At 35.9% G+C, this 21,909-nt stretch overlaps 2 protein-coding genes across 2 annotated transcripts in view; both read left to right on the top strand.

The window, feature by feature from the left end:
* Positions 1 to 21,909, top strand: part of LOC131298645 (class V chitinase-like) — a 56,790-nt gene that overhangs the window by 30,446 nt on the left and 4,435 nt on the right. The window lies entirely within an intron of this gene.
* On the top strand, positions 4,823 to 8,320 carry LOC131308970 (uncharacterized). The gene is made up of 6 exons (XM_058335975.1): positions 4,823 to 5,936; positions 6,604 to 6,884; positions 6,955 to 7,165; positions 7,271 to 7,508; positions 7,610 to 7,760; positions 7,850 to 8,320. The coding sequence occupies exons 1-6, from the start codon at positions 4,850 to 4,852 to the stop codon at positions 8,150 to 8,152; spliced, it is 2,271 nt and encodes a 756-aa protein (XP_058191958.1). The 5' UTR covers positions 4,823 to 4,849; the 3' UTR covers positions 8,153 to 8,320.

Genomic DNA, 21,909 nt, shown 5'->3' on the forward strand with positions numbered 1-21,909 from the left:
TGTTTGTACTCGTACTAGCAATCGTGCACGCCTCTTTGGTCCACACTTGTAGAAAGAGCGATGGACTACTGATCCCTCTTTTTTTTTTTTTTTTTTCTTTTCGAGATTCATATGGACGACTGATCACGTATGAAATATTTGGGAAAGAGTACACATTTGAGTCACGATTCACGAAATAATTAAGCTGTGACAGTGATACCTTTTCACAAGAGAGAGAGAGAGAGAGAGAGAGAGAGAGAGAGTTGGAAACCTCAATAATATTCTTGCTCCTCATTCTCAGCTAAAAAATTATGCAAAAGTCTTAAAACCACGTACACACTATACACACACTGTAGGGAAGTTTTTGGTTTACCACTTTGTAGTATAGGATGGAACCAGAAATCCTGGGTGCACTACAGGGCATGTAGGGCGTATCATAACCGTCTGTGAAACAGTCTTGCAAGGCACCCTGTAGTATCCCCACGTCCGTATAGGATTGCATTGAAATTCTCCCAAAATATAATACTAGTGGATCACCACGGCTTTTGTTCTTTGACTTTTTTTGTTCTTTTGGGGGTCAGAGGAAGTAGAAGTAACATGTAAAAGAAAAAAAATGTCTTAAAAGTCCTCAGGATGCAGCTACATATAGTTCAAAGGTTCATGAAGACAAGAGCTCTAGGCTTTGTTATTCCTGTGAACCTGACAGACTAAATCTAATATGAGCTTCAAATTCTCTTTATTGACTAACCATGTTTTTGCTTGCTTAACAAAGTATATGCCAAGATGAATGGAAGGTTGTGTTACTGATGGAAGGGGGTTGTGTCAATTGGGATTGTTCCCTTTGTAATTATGCATTCAATTTTTCGTAGTTCCTCCAGCTCTTTTTCCCTGTTTTTGTTCACCTGCTATTCTTTTTTAAAGAAGAGATCACGAGTATCAACCAATAGAATAAGATGAATTCGAAGCTAACACTAGCCGGATTATTGGAACGTAGTAAGTGCCTTGTTTCTTAGAATACACAGTACCTAATGTGTTCTAGTCTCAAATATTACCTATCTAGTTTTCTCTTTTTCTTTTTTACTTGCGCAATATTGCAGTGGTTATGCACCTCCCGAATATGTAAAACAGGGCTTATACTCCACCAAATAAGATGTTTATAGCTTCGGAGTACGTTCTTCTTTTACAAATCATTAGCGGAAAGCGGAATAATTGTTTACATGGCCTTCATGAAGACTTAAACTCCTAGAATATGTAAGTGATTCTGAAAACTGTGACATGGATATTGCGAATTGATTTCCTTCCAGTGAACTTTAAAGATGGACTACCTTCAAATACTTCAGGCATATAATTTGTGGAAGTGTGGCAAAGGCATGGAGTACATGGATCCATCGCCCGACGATACATATTTTGTCATACCTTCAATTTTCAACATAAATAATGAATACTCTTTTGATAAATAAAATTCTCGCAGTAATACAACTAATACCCCCAAAGATCTTCCTTTCCCCTGTTCTCAAATAAGATTCAGATATTACATTTCTTTGGCTCAATGGCCCCAAGTTACCACAATACCAATGTCCGAAGAAAATGATTTTACGGTTGGAACAAATGTCTTTCCCAAAATACTTCTTTCGAATCGAATGCAAATAATCGTTTCTTTTATAGCTTTGAAAGACATGATCAACAATCACAATATGCACGCCATGCCAACTTCTTTATTTTGTACCTGAAAAAGATAGGGTTGAGCATACACACACCCAGTAGAGAAATCTATACTCAAGTAATATGAAAATATAATGAGTTATGCTTCTAGAGTTAATGAATATCACAGATAAGCCCAAAGCTCGCATGATTCTCAACATGCATCATACTACATACTACAGCCAAGGGGTTTTAGACAATCCTAACAATTCACAAGCTAAGCTAGAATCGCTAATATTCCCATTCTAGCCTAAACATACCATTAATTTGGGTTTCAGTCCTCCTTAATAGTCTTAGTCACATTTCATTTGTTATCACAAATCTTCATATTTATCAATACCACGTTTAATTCTCATTCGTCTTTCGTTCATTACCATGCAATTTCATTTTCTCATTCCTTTTTATATCAAACAGAGTGAGAAAACACTCACTCTATTGATTCGAGCCAGAATACCAAAATCCGTTGATTTGTACCCAAATATCGGAAATCGTTGATTCGCTCAGAATGCCAGAGGATTTTTATCAGAATCCTTTAACCAAAAACCATAATCTCTTTCATCAACTTCATAATCCAATTTCTTGTTATGTGTCTGAGCCAAAGCTCATGTCGGGCCAATTAAAGGATCCCGATGTCCTCTGCCAGACACCTTACCCATAAGGAGGCCCTGAAGTAATCAATATGAGCATTTAGCTCCTGCCATGTCAATTAAAGGATCCCGATGTCCTCTGCCAGGCACCTTACCTATAAGGAGGTCCTGAAGTAATCAATATGAGCATTTAGCTCCTGTCGGGCCAATTAAAGGACCCCGATATCCTCTGCCAGACACTCATCCATCGATGAGTCCTAAATGTTCTCATTGTGTCCGTTTGTTATTCACATTTCAATTCGCGTTTCCAATTTACAAGCACCAAACCATCCGGTCATTTCTCAATTTAATCAAACAAGTACTTCTCTACCAATTACGCACGTCACAATATTCCTTATAGCCTACAATGTTCACGGACTCTTTTACGCTACTATAGCCTTTACAACGATACTCCAACTATGCTAACGAAAACCAATGGCACAAGTGCAACGTGTCACGGGAATGCCTCTTAATAAACTGGAATCTACGAAAGATACCAATACATTTGGACTACATCATTGTAGATAGAAATCAGAATTGATTGGAGTGTTTCACTAACTAAAATAAATAATTATTTTTTAAATAAATATTTATTTTTTGAATTAAAAATAATATATTATGAGATAATAATCTGTCTCGTAAAATAAAAAATAAGTACTTAAAAAATATGAACTTTAGTGGAACGGGAACAAGAAAATAGAGATAGATTGCTATGCAAAGTTGGCCCCCATTCAACTACCAAGTCAATAACTATGCAAAGTTGCAAACAAGTACACCAAGTCAAAAAAGGACACTTTTCATCCTTAAGTGGTAAATCTAGCTGCTTCCTAAGGACCGAGTAAACTACCAAGTCAATTACTATGCAAAGTTGCAAACAAGTACACCAAGCCAAAAAAGGACACTTTTCATCCTTAAGTGGTAAATCTAGCTGCTTCCTAAGGAGTGATTACTCGGTGCTTCTAGAATACCACCACGTGACAGTTTGGTGATGACTGGATGATGATGAGGTGATGCTTGTTCAGTCGGTTTAATTTAGTTTACATATTCGTGTATATATATATATATATATATATATATATATATATATATATATATATATATATAGTTCCCTTCTCCTAAAGACCACCTTAACTTAATAAAATAAGGACCTCTCTTTTCCGATAGAACTTCGATGATCCAAGCCGCTCAATGTATTTAGAACGTAATTTTAAGGGTACCCGCGAGAAATGAGCAAAAAAAAATAACCGGAAAGGCTTCATCCGAGCAGTTTTTGTTTATTTTTTATCGAACGGTTCAAATAAAAACTGCTTGGATGAAGCCCTTCCCGGTCATTTTTTTTGTTGATTCCTAAAGTGTACTCTTAAAATCACGTTCTGAACATATTGAGCGGCTCGGATCATTGTAATTCGAACGGGAAATGGAAGAAATGGAGAGATCCTTATTTTAACTAAAATAAGGACCTCCTCATTTTAAAAAGCCAATTTTTTTTTTTGAAGGACAATTTGGCATCTGCAAATTCTACTCACTGATCTTAACTTCAAATTTTGTAGTGGAAAGTTTGGTTCCTAAATTGTAGCTTTTCTCTTAAGAAATAAACGGATTTGACCTTGGCTGTCAGACATTAAGCAAGGGATGCCAAATCCAGGAGAAATTTTTGGGTGCCGGGTGGGTATGCCCATGTGGTGCCTGAGCAGATCATCCATCAAGGCTATCCAAAATTGTGTTGGATGGCTCAATTTGAAACCCTCTCTCCTCTCATCCGACCACTCTCTCTCCTTTTTCTTTTTCCAAATCCAAGTCGTCCAAAACAGGAATGGACGGCTTAGATGCACTACTCGGACACTACGTGGTGCCTGCTCGACATTAAAAAATTTCTCCAAATCCACCTACTATTTGACAAATTTTGACATTACTTGTAAATGAGATGTTTGAGGGGCTTGGCTGTCTTTTTTTATTACCGTTTGAGATGCCACGGCAATTTGACAGCACCCTTTGGAGTTGCTTAAGAAGAGAGGAAGTTGACAAAGATATTTAGCAGTTTTTGACTAGTTTGCTGTGCTTTTTATTTCGTGTACCATAAGAAGTTTAGTATTGTCAGAAACACAATTTCGGTCCAACTGTATCCAAAATCATTTGATGCACGCGAGTCCATATATATAGAATAATATCAGTTTTTACATTTTACTGCAACTTAATCATATTTTCATAGTTATGGTAAATATGTTTATTTGTTTCTACCCCAAGATCTAAAATCAAGATTCTATAGCAGAATCTAAAGCTTGAATGTAAATGTGAATGATTTTGTATAAATATTTGTGTAAGTGTTTGTGGTTGTAAAATAATTGATGGAAGTTTGGAACAAGTCGTTGTTGACTATGATCAGAAGTTATCAACACAGCCACATATTTAGACTTTAATGTCGTGACCGAATTGGATACGAGAGCCGTAAATAAGTTATTCACGAAACCGTGCAATCGCAGCCATCTGTTTTGGCAATCAATTGCTTGCTATAATTAGCCACAAACATCAGCTACCACTCTTCCATGGCCATGGCACTGACTATACGCACCCTTTTCCTCCTCTTTCTTTCCTCCAAATTCCCGTTTTCATCTGCTCAAACGTGGATCAAATCCGGTTACTGGTTCTCCGGCCGCGGATTCCCTGTAACCGACATAAACTCACCCCTCTTCACTCACCTCATATGCGCTTTCGCAGGCCTAAACCCATCCACATACCAACTTAACCTTTCTTCATCAGATGCCCAGTCCTTCTCCACGTTCACCCCCACTGTCAAGCAAAAGAATCCAACGGTCACAACGCTCTTATCGATCGGTGGAGGATCAGCGAATTCTTCGACTTTCACCTCAATGGTTAGCCAATCCAACTTCAGGAAGTCCTTTATCGAGTCCTCCATAAAAACAGCTAGATCATACGGGTTTGATGGGCTGGACTTTTGCTGGGTTTCAGCCGCTACTACCTCTGAAATGACAAACATGGCCACCCTATTCGATGAGTGGCGATTAGCAGTCGAATCAGAGTCAGGAAACTCAAGTGGGTCTCAACTCATCTTGACAATGGCTGTCCGGTTCTCCCCAGACGCAAGTTTTCCAATCGAATCTATAAAGAAGAACTTGGACTGGGTACATGTTATGGCATACGACTACTACATGCCTGGATGGTGGAATCACACTGCTCCCTTTGCAGCATTGTATGATCCAGGAAGTAGAACGAATACAAAAGATGGAATCAATGATTGGATTGATGGTGGGTTATCGGCTAACAAGCTTGTTTTGGGGCTGCCTTTCTACGGCTATGCTTGGATGCTCGTGAACCCGAATGACAGTGCAGTCGGTGCACTAGCAAAGGGGACCGCAAAGGGGAGCAGGATAGATGAAGATGGTGCGATCAGCTACAACGATCTTAAGGCGTATATGCAGAGTCCCGGAGCTGTTTCGGAGTATAATGCAACCTATGTTGTGAATTACTGCGTCAACGGATCGATTTGGATTGCTTATGATGGTGTTGAGGTCGTGAAAAAGAAGGTTGCTTATGCGAAAAAGAGAAATTTGCTAGGTTATTATGTGTGGCAAGTCTCACATGATGATGAAAATTGGGTGCTTACTCAGGCAGGTGAGTACTGTACACCCCATGCTATCTAATAAGTTGTGCTTTTATATACAAAAACGGTGCATTATTTCAATGTGACCTGATTTCTCAAACCGATTGTTCCTCCTGATCCACTAAGCTGAGCTAAGTTGGGATTTCGTCCCTGTGGAATGCATCTGGTAGCCATTTTAATTTTAGCCAAAAAAAAATGCAGGGTTTTGGAACTTTTTTTCACTTTTTGGTGTACGTCTTCAGTTCAAAATCGGATTGCTATCAAAAAACATTTGACCCTTTTGATGGCAGTCCATGGAGGGAAAATGTTGTTGAGTCGAAAATCGCGAATCAAATGTTAGAGATATTTCACAAAAGAGTCATGATAAAGAAAAACTAGAAGAACTAGGGAACACAATTGTCGTCAAGAGGACTATCCCCGAGAGCCTCTAAGTATAGTTGAAACTAATTTTGGGCAATATATGATCATTTTGTTTTTCCATTGGAACGGTTAAGATTGTTCTGTTTCTCTTGTCTACTGCTAGATTGTCTTCTCACATTTCTCTATAATGCACAATTTCATAGCACAAGAAGAATTGAAAAATCCCGGGAACAAGAGACACTTCTTGATAATCTTGCTTCCAACCGCAGCTACAGTTATCCTTGTACTAGTTTATGCAATGTGGTATTTGCGCAAAAGAGCACGTAGAAACAAACGTAAGTTTTTCCAGTCGAGAAAACTTTGGGCATAAATCATTTCCCTTCACCCTTTTAATGTTCCACATGTTTTTTTCATTGGTTACAGGACAGATGGGGAAAGGAAAAGAATCGCAATCTTCATTCAAAACTACCATGGCATTTGTTGGAAATGCAAATGCTCCTCATTTGCTAGTATTTAGACTCACTGATCTTGTAGAAGCTACCAATAACTTTTCGTTTGAAAATAAGCTCGGAGTAGGTGGATATGGACCTGTTTACAAGGTAAAACTATTCGTCTTCACATAAAATCGAGAAAACAAAACTAAATACGCGGTGTCTATTTCGCCTGCAGGGTGTATTACATAATGGACAAGAAATAGCAGTAAAGAGACTTTCAAAGACTTCTACACAAGGATTTGAAGAGTTCAAGAATGAGGTGATGCTTACTGCTAAACTGCAGCATGTAAATCTTGTAAGAGTTCTTGGATTTTGCACCGAAAAAGAAGAACAGATGTTGATCTATGAATACATGCCGAACAAAAGCTTGGATCATTATCTCTATGGTTAGCAACCTTTAATGCTTTTAAAATAATGGTAAACAATAATTGAGTGTGGTTTTAACATGAAGTGTCGCCTATGTTTCAACTATCCAAATCTCTTTCGCGTAGATCCAACCTGGGGATTACTTTTAGATTGGGAAAAACGAGTTCAAATCATTGAAGGGGTTACTCAAGGGCTCTTGTATCTCCAAGAGTACTCAAGATTGACAATAATTCATAGGGATTTGAAAGCAAGCAACATTTTGTTAGACAACGAGATGAAGCCCAAGATCGCGGATTTTGGCATGGCTAGAATTTTCCAGAAAGATGAATTCGAAGCTAACACTAGCCGGATTGTTGGAACGTAGTAAGTGCCTTGGTTCTTACAATACACACTACCTAATGTGTTCTAGTCTCAAATATTACCCATCTAGTTATCTGTTTTTGTTCACTTATGCAACATTGCAGTGGTTATGTACCTCCTGAATATGTAAAACGTGGCATATACTCCACCAAATCAGATGTTTATAGCTTCAGAGTTCTTCTTTTACAAATCATTAGCGGAAAGCGGAATAATTGTTTACATGGTCTTCATGAAGACTTAAACCTCCTAGACTATGTAAGTAATTCTGAAAATTGTGACATGAATATTGCGAATTGATTTCCTTCCTGTGAACTCTAAAGATGCACTGCATTGAAATACTTCAGGCATATGATTTGTGGAAGTGTGGGAAAGGCATGGAGTTCATGAATCCATCGCTCGACGATACAAATTCATCCTGTAAATTAGTGAGATGCATGCAAATAGCTTTGCTATGTGTCCAAGAAAATCCAGCCAATAGGCCCTCCATGTTGGAACTCTCATCGATGCTCAAAAATGAAACCGCTGCCGTGAACACCCCCAAAAGGCCTGCTTTTTCTACGAGAAGAGATGAAGATGAAGATGAAGTTCAAGTTCAAGAAATTTGGTCAGTTGGTGATGTATCCTTTACCCAAACAGTAGCACGATGAATGTTTATTCTCCTCCTTTTTCTCATGATCAAAATAGCCCCAGTAACAGTTCATTTTTTCCGTTGAGATTTTACTTTTGCTGGGACATTTTTGTGAAATTTGAATAAATATGGTTACTCCCATTCCCCGGCCAGTGTATTTTGTCAGAAATAGAACTCGTGTTGCTTCATTTCCGAGTGGGTGAATAAGATTTTGCTCTGGCATAAGCATTGCTCCTTTTAACTTCATTTCGTCACAAGCAGGTTGCATAAAAAACACCATGCCTAAGAGCATCCATAGTGGTATAATCAAAATTAAAATATGGTTAAGGTTAGCAACATTGGTTCAAAAAAGAGCTCATAGTGGAATAATCAAACTTAGCAATCTCTTAGCAACTCATCAAATTTTTACCCTTAGATAATTAAAACTAGCAACTTTTTGCCAATAATCAAATTTAGTTGTCTCCACATTTTCTCAATTAAGTACACCATCATAACACAAAAATCTTCTCTCTCTTCCATTTTCAACATATTTATAAGAAAAATACTTTTAAAAAAAGTTTCTATTTTTTTTGCAAAAATTTTTTTTTTTGTAAAAACTATTTTTTTATTAAAACTGTTTTTCCCAAAATATTTTTTTTTTGCAAAAACAGTTTATTAATTAAATTTTTTTTTCAAAAACTGTTCTTTTAAAAAAAATTCAAAAACTATTTTTTTATTAACTTTTTCCTGAAATTTTTTTGAAATCAAAGTTTTCAAAAAACTATTTTCTCTTTTTCTAATAACCTATTTTTATTAGTTTGAAGCCAATTTTTAAAAAATTGTTTTCTATGTTCAAAATTTTTAGATTTTTATAAATTGAAAAGGTGATGTGGCAAGTTTTGGTTATTCAAATTTGATTGTATCATTGTGGACCTCTATATTGTTAACCTTAATAACCCCTTAAATGCCTAATCAAACGATGATGTGGCAACTTTTGATTATTGACTTTTGGTTATTCCACCGTGGAAGCTCTAAGAAAATAAGAGAACAATTCATCGAAGTTTGGAAATTTTTGTCATTATTATTTGACCAGGTATAGTAATCACAATGGTTTTATTAATTCAAAACCGGGCAAGCAATTAGGAATTTGAACCAAACTCATTATAATTGGGCTCCCCCGCAAGTGGGCGGTGGGTTTGGATTTCCAAGATGAGTCGGGGTCCGTGTAAACTGACCCAGGCACTTGAGTTATCAGGGAAAAAAAAAAGTATATGGTAAACCATCCGATTAAGGTCCTTTTAATTACAACCATATTATCAGTTTGAAATATTCCTTGATAACAGATGCCATCCTGGATGATATCCTAAATTTACAAAAACAGATAGTATAACAAATGTATATGTATTTCAACTCGAAATAATTAACGATGAATTAATGAAATCGTCGTCCACTCAAATCCTAGTTTTAAATGTATTATACAATCATTGTGAGACAAGCTCTTTTACCACGGCTCCCCTTGTTTCGGTGTAAAATGTATTTTCAAAAAAGAAATTTTAAATTTTTATTTTTTGGTGTTTGATTGGCATATAAAAAATATTTTCCTAAACAACGACAAATTGCTGGCTTAAAAATATTTTAATCAAGTAAGCGCTTTTTCGATTCAAATATTTTTTTATGTTTTACAAAATGTAATAGTATATCAACAACATATACGTACGTACACTCTCCAAAGTCCTCTCTCTCTCTTATAGCTGGGGCTGCAATGATTGATAAAGTACACTCTTTCATTGGTTGTCGATAAGAGTGGATTCTTAAGTTTGCGCATATCTCGATTAGTTGTTTTTTCAAACTTGCTTGCATGCACCTTGGGCCTTGGGGTTCATGACAAGTATGGCATTCCATCAGCACTTTAAGAGTCAAGTCGTCCTTTTTCTTTTTTATTGACCAATTGGTAAAACAAAATAATAGACGGGCAATTTCGTTTTCAAAAGAAAAAGGCAAAGACAATAAATTAAAACCTAGATAGTAGAGTGGGTGTTTTTTCTCCAAAAGAAGTTTATTCTAATTTCGTAATCTTTAGAAGCGGACCTGTAAGGCTCCGAATTTTGAGTACGTTAATAAGGCATTTTATTACATAAATAAAGAGAGTTTGGCTCTTTATTACATCACAACCTCCATAAGAGTATTTTCATTACAAAAGGGGAGGGAAACTAAGGTTCCTAACTACAGCTCCGCCTGCTCCTCCATCCTAACTAGCTCTTCAGCTCCAAAGGCCTCCAAGGTATACAGCTCACATTGATCATCTACGAAGTCTGACACATTATACCAGCGTCGCCACCAGTATAATATGTCAGGGTCACCAAAGGTAACACCATGAGCTACGAGAGCTCAATTGAATAATCCATACCTCCTAACCCTTAAATTACAAACAATAGATCACATAGTACAAGCATAATTGACAAAACAGTTAATAATGACACATCCACATTCACTATCCACTAACGTTGGTGTCGATGATTTTCTGAGTTTCTCCTACGTGACATTTTGTAGACCGTGTCACTGGTTTCACCATTCATTTGCCAAATCAACATTTCCAAAATTCGTTTTTAACACACCCAATCTCGATTCCGCTGTTCCGGTCTCCTGAGTATCCTCACAATGTTTCTGCCGTCCCGGGTTCCTATTGGCACACAAAATCTGCATCGGCTCCTCTCCGCGGATAACCAAGCCATATTACCAATGAGGCTACCATGTCCGGCCCCATTGGCAATCTTCACAATGGGCTACCAAATCCGGCCACATTGTGATTTTCACAATCCACGCAATGGGTTACCAAGTCCGGCCACCTTGCGGTTTTCACAATCCACACGATGGGCTACCAAGTCGGGCTTCATCGCGGGTTTTCATACACACAATGAGCTACCAAGTCCGGCCACATTGCGGTTTCAAAACACATCTCTTGATTAACCACACCCTAGGTGTGATGTTTCTATTTTTTCGATTTCTGTGTCTCGTTTTCATGCAACGACTCCGCGGTAGGACTTATCACATATATATTCATAAATCATTCATTGTAATCTTGAAACTAAATTAACATGATTATCCAACTCTATATTACTAATCATGCTCAAATCACCATTTAAAGTATAACGCCACATGCACGGACGCCTTTGGAGTGAATAATCACTTATGCTTTATCACAAGTAATACAAGTAATTCATGCATACATGCTGATATCCATCCTAAAAATCAAAATACGAATACTTCTAATCAAGCGATAATTTCTAATCTTTCAAAATCCGTGTTTTCTTCCTTTATGGGAAGTTCAAATAAACATATGTATATTAGAATAAAAGTCATTTATTCCGACATGCTCATACTTCCATTAGCAAAAATAAGTTTGTTGACTATCATGCATTCCAAACATTAGAAATGGTAGATAATCTTATCTATTTAGAGAAAATGGTTAAGAATATTATACTTAGAGATAATGAGGACGGAAGATCTACATATACTTAGAGATAGGGAATAAGATAATTCTACAAGATCGTAATTTCATTTTAAGATTTTAGTAAAACGAGCTTGCTAATCATTAACATGCCTTATCATAAGCAAAAATAACTTAAATTATACTAGGGAGAATGAGTAGAGATTAATCTACCTTGATCCGAAACTAGTCGGGGCCGAATAAGCTAGTTGGAAAATTCTACGGGCGGTCAAACTCGCAAATTTGGATCAAACTTTGGATGGCAGTAACTCGGTCAATATTTGGCCGAATATGATCGTTCTTGGATCGAAATCGAAGCTCTAAAAGTGCTCTACAACTTTTGTGAAGGAAGTTGATCCTAGAAATTACATTAGGTAGGAGAAAAATGATGATACAGGAAGATATAGTATGTTGTCTGGAACTGAAAATCCGAGATTTTTACTGAATTTCGGATGTCAATATCTTTGTCATTTCTTGACTGATTAGGGTGCTTCTTGGATCTAACTTGAAGGTCTCGAAGTGCTCTACAACTTTTCCGAAAGGAGTTGGTTCTAAGAACTACTTTAAGCAGGAAAAAAATGAGGATTTGTGAAAGGCAATAGGCTATCTGGAAAACGAAAATGGTTTCTAAAGAGAAGAAAGAGCAAATGAGTGAAGGTGTGAGAATGGCTTGGAAAGGCCTTGTATTTATAGGCAAGGCATGTCCCTCTCTCTCTCTCTCTCTCTCTCTCTCTCTCTCTCTCTCTCTCTCTCTCTCACTTTTAAATCTTGATTGAAAGCTTGATGGGTTAGATTTTGGTACTTTGGATTGGATTTGGAAGGATTTTGGAAAGATTGGTGGGATTGTACAAAGATTTAATGGTTAAATACATATACAAGGACTATGGTACAAGGATTTTGCTTGGAGAAGTATACAACCAAAGATTGCAATCAAGTCAAGTACAATGGAAAGATCAAGGCAAGGTACTCACCAAATCTCCTTTTCTTCTTCTCTCCTTCTCTCTCTCTCTCTCTCTCTCTCTCTCTCTCTCTCTCCTTTGTGTGTGTGTGTGTGTATATATATATATATATATATATATATATATATATATATATATATATATATATATATATATGTATGAGCATGTCCTATTATAAAATAAGTGCATAGGTACTAGGTGATCCTACTAGATTTTTGATCAAGTCAAGATTTTCTAAATAAACAATACTAATAAACACATGTTCTTAATATATATATACACACACACACACACGTCCAAGTAATCAAATATATAATAGTACTATGAAATCTAGTAAGATTTCTAAGTATCCAATAAAAAAAATTATAAGACCAAAATCCTTTATTAAAAAACTAGATTATGTACTTAGTGTATCTTAGGGTAATATATTATAAGGTACATATATACATATATATATATATACATATATATATATATCATCACATGGAAAATCTAGGAAATGAATTATTTAGTAAATCCTAGTACTTGTTGGAAGATTGACTTTATTATCCAATAGATAATATTTTTCCTAGCGGTTATGGACCAAAGGTTAAAGAGGTAAAGTAATCTATACTTGAATTATATATGCATGTACTGTAGGCATGTGTGTATATAACAATATATAACTATATATATGTACCTTTAACAAATCTAGTAAAGTATTCTTGGTAGAAATCTAGATTCACTCTATTGTCCGATGGATAAAATTTTTTCTAACATTTATTGTTCAATGGGTAAAAGCTCATCTAGGATTAGAAGGAAGTAACTAGATGAATTGGTAGTTAGGTTACTCAATTAATTGGTTAGAAGCTAACTAGGCTCGCTAAGTAGGGTTTCTAGTCAAGAAATATGATTTAAGGATTTTATTTACTCACTTAGGAAAATACACAAGTGTTTTTACAAGCATACTTGTCTTTAGAAAATGACCATATTGTCCGGGGTTAAAAGATTCAATTTTTATAAGTCTCAAATCTAATTATGACAAATTATTAGAAATTAAAAGGAATTTTTTAAAAGTAATTCAAGTAATTAAAATAAAATTTAAATATTTAACGAAATTTTTATTTACCGAAATTCAGGGTCGTTACAGGACCCATAATACCTATGTTTGTACGGGTATGAACGATTAACTTCTTTGCTTTGCTTTTAGTGTCCGGATCAGGTTACCGCTCTAGTTGCTTTCTCGATGATTTCGGCATTCATATCTCTCGAAAATTTATAATATTTACTAATTTACAGTATTTTATAATTTTGAAAAGTTCGTTTGAGAGAAGTAATTGCGTTCTATCAAATAAGATCAATATCATATACAAAAGGTTTCCATTTAAGTTAACAAAATCATAGTTAACTTTTTGAGAGGTCTAAAATGATGAAACTAGCTGTCATTCGGCTAAAATGATGAAACTAGCTGTCATTCGGCATAGGACGGGGAGGTAACATTTAATTAGGTTCTTGGGGGCAATTTATGAAAAATTAGCGGGTCAAATGAGTAAAAGACTAACAAAAATTCTTGGTATTCTACCTAAATTTTCCAAACCACAACCACTACAAGAAAAATTCAATTGGGTGACGAATGAAAATCGTCACAAATTGCATGTTTTTCATCACAAATAATATAGGTGACGAAAAAAAATTTGTCGACTAAAGGTTGTCGAGGATTCCTACCTGGTGACGAAATCTATTTTTCGTCACCTATAGTGCCTTTTGATGACGAAATATTTCGTCACCAAAAAGTGAATAATTGATGACGAAATTTTTTTCCTCACTTATTATGCTTTTTGACGACGAAAAAATTCGTCACCGATGGGTCACATTGGTGACGAAATTTTTTGTCACTAATATAAGAAATCGGTAACGAAATTTTTCGTTGTGAAAGATGTTTTCATATGGGAAAAGAAATCCATCTTTCTTGCTCCTGCTGGGTTTCGAACCCGAGTCCCTTGAGTTTTTCGCGCAAGCTTCAACCAACTGCACTAAACACACTTTTCAGTAAATATTTGAAATATCTAATATATAACACATATGTTTAACATGAAAATATATTTCGAATGTAATTTTGGACCTTTAAACATTAAAATTAGCAATTTTGATAAACATGAAAGTTGTAGGCAATTGAGTTATTGTTCAAACCCAATTTGAATTATCTCAATCGGAGATTTTAGTAAAGAGTTATGTCCGAAATACATTTAGCGACAAAGCGCAATTCATAAATTTCGTCACGAAAGGTACCCATTTGACAACGAAATATATTTTTTGTCGCTGAAAGCGTTAAAATGGTGACGAAATTATTTTTCGTCACCAACGTTAAGCATTTGGTGACGAAAAAAATATTTCGTTACTAAATTGCTCACATTTGGCGACGAAATATATTTTTTGTCACCAAATGATTATCTTTGGCGACAAAAAATAATTTTGTCACATTTTTTAAGCTTTCGGCGACGAAAAATGTATTTTATCGCCAAATGGGTACCTTTAGTGACGAAAATATTTTTTTCGTCGCTAAACAGGCATAATTGGTGACGAAATTATTTTGTCACGAAAGTTATCAAAATAGTGACGAATTTATTTTTTCGTCGCCAAATATACTCATTTAGTGACAAAATTAAATTTCGTCGTCACTTTTTCGTCACTAATTTTCATTTTTCTTGTAGTGAACTACCACGACTAGGGCATGTATGCGAGAAATTATTTTTGCAGATTTTGAGATTAAATATTAGAATCAACTTTGAACGTTTATCAAAAATTCTGGATAAAATACTTTTAGATTTTACAAATGCTGAAAAGCTAAAAAAAATGAAATGCTGAAAATCTCAAATCGGAATTTGGGTAGCTTTTAGAGGACTTTGACTTCAAATGAGAGCAAATGGAAGTTTTGAAGGAGTCGTTATTGACTATGAAGACTGGAAGTTGTCAACACGAGCGAGTAATGAGACTTAGGGGGTGTGCCCCAAGGATCAAAACCAAATACACAAAAATACAAAGTTTTACATGGTTCTCCAAAATCGGATACATCCACGAAGAAATTGGAGCAATCTCACTGGAAACAGACCAAAAATTAACAAGTGGAGTTCTCTCCTAACTCACTACCCTCATGCATGCCGATATTTTAGTTATTCTAGAAATATATGAATTTCTTATTTGGTATTTTTGTAATTTTCGCAGAATTCATTCCATTTAGCATAAATTGCCTAGAATATTAGGTTTTCTGATTCTATTTTCTTTCTTTTTCTTTTTTTATTCTCCAAGACTTAGGGGGTGTTCCAACTTTAAAAAAAGAAGGTTTTGGAAAAAGGAAGGTAATTTCAAGCCCAAAAATTATATGTTTATGCAAATAATTTTCCTACCAATATGGATCTTGTTTGATAGATTTTATTGAGATCTTTTATACGGTGCAAGAAAAATCAAAAAATTATTTTTCATTTTCATTATATTTGAGTTTGAAAATTGAAGAAAAAGAAGTTTTCAAAAAAGAAGGTTAGTTGGAACGGGGCCTTAGATTTTTAGCTTTATTTTATTTTATTTCCTTTTTAGTATTTCTAGATTATCATTACAAATAAGGATGTAAGCCTTAGGGCTAAGAAATTGTTTATTATTTGATTAATGAAAATTTGAGAAGTTATTACTTGTCTGTAAGAAGTTATCGCTTGTCCAAAGAAAAAGTATCTCTAATTCAAACTTATTTTATGATTGTCATTGTTACGCGTTCTTCTTTTTTAACACGCCTCCCAACATCACTCTCCCTATTTACATTGCTTTACCCTACAGCTAGTTTCTAGAATACACCGCTTTTAGAGGCTAAAACGGAACTCTTGTTCACGCTAGTAGAAGAGTTTATCCACTAAGGTTATTCTAGTCTCTCCATTCCATGTCGGGGAATTCAGATATTAAGGGCCGAAGATTGTCCCGACACTTGACAACCCAACCGCTATGATCCCTTTTCAGCTCAAGGATTCTGAATCTGCTAGGCCACCACGAACGAGACAAAATAAGAATCAAACCACCACCACATTCTCCGAAATACATAATATTGCATTTAGGAATTTCTGCCCAAGCCTTAATTACTCCTGCCTGGTGGTTGAAACACAATTGCTAGTACATGAATATCTGCACAGGTAGGTGGGGGAGGAAACGCTGAATTCAAGAGGAGTGCAGCCATATGATCTCCATCCATCTTTCTCAGCCCAAGAAATTATAAAAAAGTCTAAATGTGTTTAAATGAGTGATAGTCTAGAGAATTGAATAGACATCGATATTGAGAAAAAACTTATTCACAGAGCTTCGTGAATAAGTTTTTATAAAGGTGAAATGAGCGCGTCCGTTTCAACTTTGAATGGTCCGGGGAAATGTACAGGTTTCAAGTCCATTGATTGGGGCTTAAGGCTCGATTTTTGTTTTGTTTGGTTTATCATACTGCAATGAAGGAAGAATTTACTAACAGATATGCCATCTACCATCTCTGTGATTAACTTGCCATATGAATGTTTATTGGTGACGGTTCCGGGGAGCTAGCCACCACCCCTAGCCAACAAGAATTACAATGCCAAACTCACACAACATCTCCATTCCCCTTTGCTAGCAGTTATTGGGATCACCTCACCTCATGCGTAAGTGTGTGATATAATTGTGGGAGGGGTTGTACGTAGGAATTAGTCCGAGTTGTGCGCAAACTAGCCCGAGACACCCTGCGTTACAATAAAGAAATGGCAAAAAGCAAAACCAAACAAAACAGTAAAAGCAGGTCACGTACTGCTAACAAATTAAACACTTATAGTCTAACGTGTCGCAGAGCTGAATTTTGTTTGCAATTTGACACTGAATTGATGAAGTACTATTATTCTACTTCTTATTCATAACTACACCCTAGAGATAGGTGTTCATCTGCCACTGCCGGACACCCTGAGTTATCAAAACGCAGAACGAAACAAAAAATAACTAGAACTATTCCCTAACGCCTATTAAGTATTGTTGAAACAAATTTGGGCAATAATATGATTTTTTATATTTTATTTTCACATTGGAAGGGATAGGAGTGTTCTATTTCTCGTCTACTGCTATATGTCTCCTCACATTTCTCTCTAATGTACAATTTCATAGTACAAGAAGATGAGAATGATCCTAGAAATAATGTACAATTTCATAGTACAAGAAGATGAGAATGATCCTAGAAACAAGAGACACCTGTTGCTAGTAATCTTGCTTCCAACCGCAGCCACAGTTACCTACTAGTCTCTGTGACGTGGTATCTGTGTAAGAGAGCACGCAGAAACAAAGGTAAGTTCCTTCCAGTTGTGAAAATTTTGTTCCTAAATCATTTCCCCTCACCCTTTTAAAGTCTTTCTTCGATTTTCCTCATGCTCATTTTATTGGTTATAGGATGGATGGACGTCAAAAAAGAATCGCAATCTTTATTTAGAACTACTACGGCATCTCCTGGACATGCAAATGCTCCTAATTTGCTAGTATTTAGTTTCACCGATCTTGAAGAAGCTACCAATAATTTTTCATTTGAAAATAAGATCGGAGAGGGTGGATACAGACCTGTTTACAAGGTAAAATTATTTGTCTTCGAATAAATCGAGGAAACAAAATTAAATAAGTGGTTGTTTTGCCTTCAGGTATATTATGTAATGGACAAGAAATAGCAGTAATGAGACTCTCAAGCACTTCTACACAAAGATTTGAAGAGTTCAAGAATGAGGTCATGCTTACTGCTAAACTACAACATGTAAATCTTGTAAGAGTTCTTGAATTTTGCACCGAAAAAGAAGTACAAATGTTGATCTACTAATACATGAACAAAAGCCTGGATCATTTTGTCTATGGTTAGCAATCTTTAATGCCTCTAAAATAATTGTGAACCATAATTGAGTGTGGTTTTAACATGAGGTGTCAACTAAGTTTTAACTATCCAAATCTCTTTCACATAGATCCAATGAGGCCGGTGATCACTTTTAGATTGGAAAAAACGAGTTCAAATCATTGAAGGGGTTACTCAGGGGCTCTTGAACCTCCAAGAGTACTCAAGATTGACAATAATTCATAGGGATTTGAAAGCAACCAATATTTTGTTAGACAACGAGATGAAGCCCAAGATCGCGGACTTTGGCATGGCTAGAATTTTTCAGAAAGTAGAATTCGAAGGTAACACTGACCGGATTGTTGGAACATTGTAAGTGGCATATTTGTTATAATACACACTACCTAATGTGTTCTAGTCTCAAATAGTACTCATCTAGTTATATCTTTTTGTTCACTTATGCAATATTGCAGTGATTATGTACCTCCCGAATATGTAAAACAGGGCATATACTCCACCAAATCAGATGTTTATAGCTTCGGAGTTCTTCTTTTACAAATCAATAGTGGAAAGCGGAGTAATTGTCTACATGGGCTTCATGAAAACTTAAATCTCCTAGAATATGTAAGTAATTCTGAAAATTGTGTCATGGATATTGCGAATTGATTTCCTTCCTGTGAACTCTAAAGATGGACTACCTTCAAATGCTTCTGGCTTATGATTTGTGGAAGTGTGGGAAAGGCATGGAGTTCATGGATATCCATCGCTGGACAATACAAATTCATCCTGTAAATTAGTGAGATGCGTGCAAATAGCTTTGCTATGTGTCCAAGAAAATCCAACTAATAGACCCTCCATGTTGGAATTCTCGTCGATGCTGAAAAATGAAGCTGCCGCCATGAACATCCCCAAAAGATTTGCTTTTTCCACAAGAAGAGATGAAGATGAAGTTCATGAGTCTACATCTCAACCAGAAATTTGGTCTGTTTGTGATGTATTCATTATCCAAACGATAGCCCGATGAAGGTTGATTCTCCTTTTTTTCATGACTAGAGCAAGCCCCGCAACAGTTCATTTTTTCGTTAGGATTTTGCTATTGCTGTCATATCTTACTGCTCGTTGTTGCGTCCCAAGGATCAAAACCATACACACAAACAATGAGTTTTACGTGGTTAACCAAGATCGTACATCTGCGGAGGAATCGGAGCAATCTCACTAGAGACAGACTGAAGCTTAACGAGTGGAGTTCTCTCCCGACTCACTACCCCCTCTTTCTCTCTGTTTACATTGCTTAACCGTACAGAATACACGCCAGAGGTTTGCACTTATGGGCTAAAATGGAACTCTTGTTCATCCTCCATGCCAGACCAAGCCTTTACTCCTGGTGATTGAAACTAGGGCTGTAAACGAGCCGAATCAAGCAGAATCCTGTTAAGTTCGGCTCGGGTTCATTAAGTGGTTCGAGTTCAGCTTGGGTTCGATTCGAACTTGAACAACTTGGCTAGAATTTGGTTCATTAACATTTTTCAAAGCTTGTGTTCGGCTAGTTAAACTCAAACGAACCAAGCCGAGCCAAGCCAAATCTACGCTCGAATTGAGTTCGTCAAGGCTTGGATTTGGTTCGGCTCGACTGATTAAACTCAACCACATCCAAACTCTCTCATTGGTCATTTAGAATTTAGGAGAAAAATAAGTATCAAAATATATATAACCTAGAAATTTTTTATATTTGCATATAGACTCCTCAATAATTATTAATTATATTTAACTACAGATTCGCGAGTCTAACCGAGCAGAATACTATAAGGTTCAGGCTTGGTTTATATATCAAACAAGCCTAATATTGAGGTTCAGATATGATTCATTTAACAGACAATCGAACTCGAACGAATTCTTACTAGGCCTAGCTTCGAACAGTTTACGAATGACCCAATTATTTTACTTTCCTAGTTGAAATACAATGGTAGTAGATAAATATCTACACAAGTGGGTGGGAGAGGAAATGTTGAAGTATAGAGGAGTCGAGGCGTATCTCCATCCATCAGTCAACACTCGCTCCATCCCCATCGTGCATGTTCTGTAGGTTTATTAAAAAAAAAATAAGTACTCTTATTTATTTGTAATTTTTAAGTTTAAAAATATTGGACTTAATTTTTTGAGCAATATAAATCTTGTTTAGTAGATGTCGATGAGATCTTTTGAACGATGCAAAAAAATCAAAAAATTATTTTCGTAAATACATTATTTTTAAATTTGAAAATTGCAAACAAGTACTTACTATTTTTGAAAGACTATTCTAGCTAATTAAATAGACAGAGATATTTTATAGGACTTCGACTTCTATATCGTGCAAGTAAATTCACTTTGTGGAGATGGCGGTCTTTGACATTCAGTGCTTGTGAGAAAATAGTGTCTGGGGAGTGGTTGAGAAGCATGTAATGGATATGGTGGGATTATAACTTCGGTCTCGACAAACGTGTGGTGAGACCGACTGCAAATATGACTATATGGTGCTGAGAGCAATACTCTTTGACAGATATGTAAAGTAGATTATTTGCATATCCTTTATCTGGTCAAAAGAGCAATGGATAACTCCTTCAGAGATCACTATATATGTGCATTTCTTTCTCATCCTAACCTATATACTAGTACAATTCATTGACAAAACTCATCCCCTTGTGTCCAATGGCTTCCAAGTATTCCCTTTTCTCTCTCTTCTTTTTCCCTCTCTTATCTCTTCACTTCCACTTCTCAACAGGACAAGCTTTTGTGAACTCTGTTTATTGGTTCCCTAACAATGGTCTAGCAGCATCAGATATAGATTCCACTTTGTTCACTCATATATTTTGTGCTTTTGCTGATCTTGATTCCAATACAAAGCAAGTTACTATTTCCTCCTCAAACAATGCCCCATTTTCTCAGTTCACCAAAACTGCCCAGCTAAAAAACCCTTCTATCAAGACCCTTCTGTCCATCGGCGGTGGCTCCACCGACAAGACCGCCTTTGCTTTTATGGCTAGCCAATCGGCTTCTCGGAAAATTTTCATTGATTCTTCCATAACATTGGCAACGTAAGTAATGTTGCAATTTTGAGAAATCAATCCCAGTAATCTGTTTTTCTTAGAACAATTGTTAGGAATAATTCGTCCCATTAATTAATTATTGTACGTAAAAAAGAAGTATTGCGTAGCTAAAAGATGCACCTTTTAGGTTTGAACTAAAAGACATGTCTTCACCCTAAGGTGTCAATTACTAACCACATGACTTTTGTGAAAGGTTTGACTTAAAATTTCTTTCCTCTTTCTTACAAAATTAATTTGTTTTATCACATTAATTCAATGTTTTTTTTTTTTTTTTGGAACACTTGAGAATGACTTGGTATTAAATTAACCATCAAAATTTGCCATAAAGTTGTGATTGTCATAAAGTTGTGTTAAATTAACCATCAAAATTTGCCACACAAAAAAAAAAAAAAAACTCGTATTATTTTAGCAAAACTGCTTATCGTCTTATTG

The sequence above is a fragment of the Rhododendron vialii genome, chromosome 1a (assembly GCF_030253575.1).
Source record: "Rhododendron vialii isolate Sample 1 chromosome 1a, ASM3025357v1".
In the NCBI taxonomy this organism is placed as follows: domain Eukaryota; kingdom Viridiplantae; phylum Streptophyta; class Magnoliopsida; order Ericales; family Ericaceae; genus Rhododendron; species Rhododendron vialii.

Coding starts and splice junctions, on each gene's coding strand:
- LOC131308970 (XM_058335975.1), top strand. CDS start 4,850: ATGGCCATGGCACTGACTATACGCACCCTTTTCCTCCTCTTTCTTTCC. Junction 6,885..6,954: donor GATATGGACCTGTTTACAAG/GTAAAACTATTC, acceptor TTTCGCCTGCAG/GGTGTATTACATAATGGACA. Junction 7,509..7,609: donor AGCCGGATTGTTGGAACGTA/GTAAGTGCCTTG, acceptor GCAACATTGCAG/TGGTTATGTACCTCCTGAAT.